The 4912-nt window shown below is 52.2% G+C and overlaps 1 protein-coding gene across 3 annotated transcripts in view; it reads left to right on the top strand.

Annotated features, from left to right (window-relative positions):
- Positions 1 to 3373, top strand: part of ADCK1 (aarF domain containing kinase 1) — a 79785-nt gene extending 76412 nt beyond the window's left edge. For all 3 annotated transcript variants that reach the window (XM_009646647.2, XM_035901975.1, XM_035901974.1), the window contains 2 exons: positions 682 to 875; positions 2243 to 3373. In XM_009646647.2, the coding sequence (XP_009644942.1) occupies positions 682 to 875; positions 2243 to 2414 (366 nt within the window). In that variant the 3' untranslated portion in view covers positions 2415 to 3373. The remainder of the gene's footprint in view (positions 1 to 681; positions 876 to 2242) is intronic.
- Positions 3374 to 4912: the final 1539 nt, after the last annotated feature.

Raw genomic sequence — 4912 nt, 5'->3', positions numbered from 1 at the left:
CTCTTTCCTTAGATAATTTCCTTAGGATATTGATCTAGATAGACCCTTAGTCTGACAGGTGATGGGTTTTGATCTTTTGGGTTAGCATGACACTTAACTGCATAATGCTTTCTCACCTCTGCTGAGTTGTGTTGGGACAGAGGACTAAATTAGGCCTTGGAAACAGCTTTATTGGTATAGCGTAAAGCCATCAGTTGCATGGCACAGAAAGACAAAGAGCAGCCTGGTTGTCCTTGCAGCATGCCTCCACCTTCCTGAGCAGTCCTGTGCTACCTGCAACTCTGCCAGGTTTGGGGCTGGTGCGGTGAGACTCAGAAGGCTGCAAGGACAGTAATGAGACATGGTTGCTGCGGGCTGCCTGGGGCCAAGAACTGAGATAGCAGCAAGTGGCCTGTTCTCCTGACAGGCTATTAATCCTGCCAGTGAGGGGACAGGGCCTTATCCCACTGAAGGGCAGGTGGGATATGGCAAGAGTGATCTGTGACTGTGCTGTGAGTGCTTGGGACAGCCAGGTGTCTGCAGGAAAGCAGGACAAAATTGCTCTTTAGCTTCTGGCCTAGAGTCATGATCTGGAAAAACACTGTCTCCTCCTGCCAAATCTCAGCTGCATCTGGACTTGGGTTTGCCATGCACTCTCAGCTTCTCTCTCCTTTCTCTCTGACATGACCCGGCTGGCTGCAGGATGTGGAGATCCGGTCCAATGCTGCTGCTTACCTACCCCAGATCACCCAACTCCTCAACAACGTCCCCCGTGAGATGCTGCTGCTGCTGAAGACCAATGACTTGCTAAGAGGGATTGAGTCAGCCCTGCATACACGGGCCAGTGCCAGCTCCTTCCTCAACATGTCTCGCTGCTGCATCAGAGCTGTTTCCACGTGAGTCTCTTCTCCAGGCACCAGAGGCCAGACATGGAGCAGCTGGGGCTGGCTTTCCCTGGGGGCTAGGAGCCGAGGAGGATCCCAGGGCCAGCAGGCCAGCCAGGGCCCAGTCCCACAGTAGCTGACCATGGCAAGCAGGGCAGACCCTGAGATTGTGGGAGGTCCAAGGTCAAACCAGAAAGTCGATCTGTAGATCAGGTCCAGTGGTTGTCAGGCAGGTCCATGGTGAGAAGGGTTGAGGTCAAGCCAAGAGGTCAGTATGTGAGTTAAGGTCCAGGTCAAGGGGCTTCGCAGCTGAGCATGAACTGGAGATCATGACTCCTCCAGTGTAGCTCAGACAGGGACTGAAGGTGGAGGCCTGAGATTAACTGGAGATCCTGGGCCTATGAGCAGAGGGTTGGGGGAGGTCCCGGGCTAGTCAGGGCCATGAAGGTTTATTGGAGCCCCCCCCTCAGGGCCCTGACAAGGCCTAACTTGATCTCTTGACCTCTTACTCTTAGCTGTGGACCTCTCCTCCTCATTAGCACATCTGCTGTGGTCCTGCCCCTGCTCAATTAAATGTCTCAGGCTCTGTTTGTGGTGTTCTCATGCCCATCGGCCTCTCCAGAGGACAGGTTTGTCACCCTGGGGCTGGGGACCAGGATGGACTTGGAGCCCTTAGGGTAAGGGTTTAGGGTTTGGCCCCTCCAGAGGAGAGGAAGGCTCTTCCTACCCATTGTAGGCATCACCACTGGGAAGTATTTGTGGGTAAGAAAGATCTGCAAGTTCACTGCTGCCAGTTTTTGCAGCCTGATTGAGGGGCTAGGGATGACTGTGAAGATCAGGCTGATGTTTAAAAGCCAGGAACAGGAGTTGTGCTAGTGATTTCCATCTGTGAGTCTTATGAGTCAATGCACTTCTGCCTCAGATTCCTCCTCCTTGCAGAAGAAATAACAGTTATTTCTCTGGCTGATGAGGGACCTACGAAGCCCAGTTAACCTCTTCTTCTAAAGAAAGGTGGGAATTACTTTTCCTGGAATCAGTGTGTCAGGATTGCTGGACTCTTACGAGTGTGCTACCAGGAAGGCCTACAGGGGTGTGCACCTGCCCCTGCTAGCTGAAGTGAAGCTGGGTGTAGAAGCAGAGGCTGCCATGGCCCAGGGTTACCATGCACAGTGGGGAGAGAACTGGGCTCACAAGGGAGCAGGCTGTCTCTTCTGCCAGATTCGTGCTAGGAAGGCAGTCCTCAGCTCCACAGGGACTTTACTTGAAGAAAATCCCTACTCCCAAGGGTCTGCACTGATGGTGATTCTCCAGAGGTGGGATGTTCCCCTCCCCTGGGGAGGATCCTGCTGGATCTAATGCAGCTGTTTCTCTCATTCTAGGTACCAGAGGAGCAAGAGCCACTCATTTTACAGGAGGGCCCAGATCTCACTCACAGAAGCCCTGAGCCTGTGGCAGATCAACTTGTATGAACTCTTCCTGTGGCTGAAAGGGTCCCAGCTGGGGAACTGGGTCATTGCTCTCCTGAGCCGGGTGCACCATTCCACGTACTGACATGAACTGGTGGGAGAGGCCCAGGTGCTTCCCCCCTCCTTTCTGATCTCTACAGCACATTTGCCTTTCTGACTGTTTCTGTCTATTCTGTGGGCTATTTTTGGGTCTTGTTCCACGTTACATGCTGCACTGTCCTTGCCTATTACAGCATTAGCTTTCTCTGTGGCGCTGAGAGGTGGATTCGGTACCAGAGCTCTGCTGTTTCATGGTTTAGGAAAAGGAGGCGTGGGATACCGTGTGCCAGGAAGGGCAGGGTACTTTCTTTCCCTGTCTGAGCAGGGGGAATTCCACTCAGATTCCAGTGGGACTGCACTGGAAGCAAAAGCCTCTTCTTGGCTCTTTCTTAAACAATCTTACAGAATTTAAAAGAATTCTAACCCTGTCTAAAACACCCCAAAACACTTCTCAGACCCTCAGAGAGAGGTGGTATGTCCCTTTAAATCCAGCAGAGTTTATGTTAGTTTTTGCAGTCTCTTTAGTCTGATTTCTCTTCAGGTGTGAAAAGATTTTCTCAGAGGAATGAGACCTTGTGGAGAGCTGGCAGTAGGGCTTCCTCTCCCAGCCCCCACTTCCTCTCCCAGGGAAAGGGGACCCTAATGGTGAGAGTGGTGGACTGTGAGTCCAGCTTTCTGAGGTTTGTCTCCAGTCCTGTCAGCAAGTGCCTCTGTGTTTTTGGATTTTTCCTGGCCTGTTTCCTTGCAAGTGAAATGGGGGAAAGGGACAGTGGTCCTGCCTCTTTTCTGAAATTCAGGGAAGGCAGGAGGAATGACAGCTCAGGGCTCTGAAACTGCTGGTAATGTATGTGTACTGTATGTATGTGTACTGTACAGTACTGCCACACAGCAAAATAAATGTGTTGTATCAAAGACCTTTGGGAGAGGGATGCTTGGCTGTGCGCTCAGCGTGACATTTGGGCCTCTAACCTCAGTCCTGTTTCCATTTCTCCATCGAGTGAGTGATGCCAGGCAGCACTGTTAACTCCTTGCAATCCAGATGAAATGGCCTCTTGATCTCTCCTCTTTCCAAGAGGTTTGTTCCACATCTGGGTCCTCTGGTGCTGCATTAGATGTGTGTTGGGACGGGATGGAGGAGTGGGCATCATTCTGCTGGGAGGACGCACCACTCCTTGCGGTGCACCCCGATGCATGCTGAGCCTGTCTCCTCCCTGCCTGCGGGAGCACGCTGCAGTGCATCTGTGAGATGTCACCATCCCCGTGCCTGAGCATTTAGCCTCATCACTGCCTGTGATGCTCCTGCCTCAGACAAAAATCTGCCACTTGCTCGGTGGTGCAAATGACAGGTCTGATGGCTCTGACTGCAGCTATGGGACGGGTACCAGGAAGTCTCACCCAGAGGCCTCCTTTATGTGAGACGTATTTGGGATCCTGCGAGACATCCCTGCTGCTTGTGAAGATTCCTGTAGCCAGGAAGGGTGGATGGAGACTGCTCAAATCATTTCAGCTTTCTCATAAACTGTCTTGTGAAAGCAGACACGAAAGACAGGATGGGAGCATCCCTCTGCTGCCAACAAGCTTGCTAAGCTGAGGGTCGTTACTCAAGTACCAGGCTGTGCCTCAGAGCAGGCCACAAGAAGAGTGTAAGCTCTTCCAGTTTGCATGCAGTTTCCCAGCTTGCGCGGGTGTGAGATGCCACCTTGCAGTGAGTCCATTTGCCTGGGCAGGGAGGCAGGGGGCAGAGAGCGGGTAAGTGTGTGTGTCAGTGCTTGCGGAACCAATTCTCTTGCTGGCTGTGTGGGAGAGGGAAGGGATGCAATCCAGAAAAGGTACCTGACTGCAGGTGTGCTTGGGCATGACCAGTTAGTGACTACACAAGTGTGGGTTATGACAGGGACTGTGTGTGTGCGCAAGCATGTAGGCACAGCTGGCTGGCTCAGGACTGTTAAGAAGTGGTGTCTGATTGGCAGAGTTGTGGATGGGGAATTACTGAATGTGAGGTTTTGGTTTCCTGTGCAGTCAATCTCCTGACCCTGGCGTTAGCTCTCTGAGCCCTTCCTATTATGGGGACAGCAGCAGGAGTGATGTGCTCTCCCATCTTTGCTAAGAGCAAAAAAAGAAACCTCAGTAAGACTGAATGTCCCTGCAAAGCTTGTCCCCAACCTGTGCAATGACAGGTCAGAGATCTCCCTGACTTCTGGGTTGTGTGATGGCGTCAGGGAATGGAGTGGTGGTAATTGCAGTGACGAGACTCCTGAGTCGACAGAGAGTCATAGGGGCCCTGGAGTATTGGTCCTGCAGCCTGTATATGAGTAATCTTGGCTCATGTGAGCAGTCTGACTGAATCAGTGCCCTGCTTAGGCACTTACAGCTTGTAGGCTGGCCAGCATGGGTGGGCCTGTCTTGTTCTCAGAAGTAGAGTTCTGTTAAAAAAATTGGCCTAGTGCACCCAGTGGAGTCCAGGAGACCCTCTAGCAATGGTCATCTTCTAGCTGCCCCTGCAAATGCCTTTGCCTATCTCTGTCTGGATATACTGACCAGAGC

The sequence above is a fragment of the Egretta garzetta genome, unplaced genomic scaffold (assembly GCF_000687185.1).
Source record: "Egretta garzetta isolate BGI_Z169 unplaced genomic scaffold, ASM68718v1 scaffold79, whole genome shotgun sequence".
In the NCBI taxonomy this organism is placed as follows: domain Eukaryota; kingdom Metazoa; phylum Chordata; class Aves; order Pelecaniformes; family Ardeidae; genus Egretta; species Egretta garzetta.
This window is presented reverse-complemented; position numbering and strand designations above follow the sequence as displayed.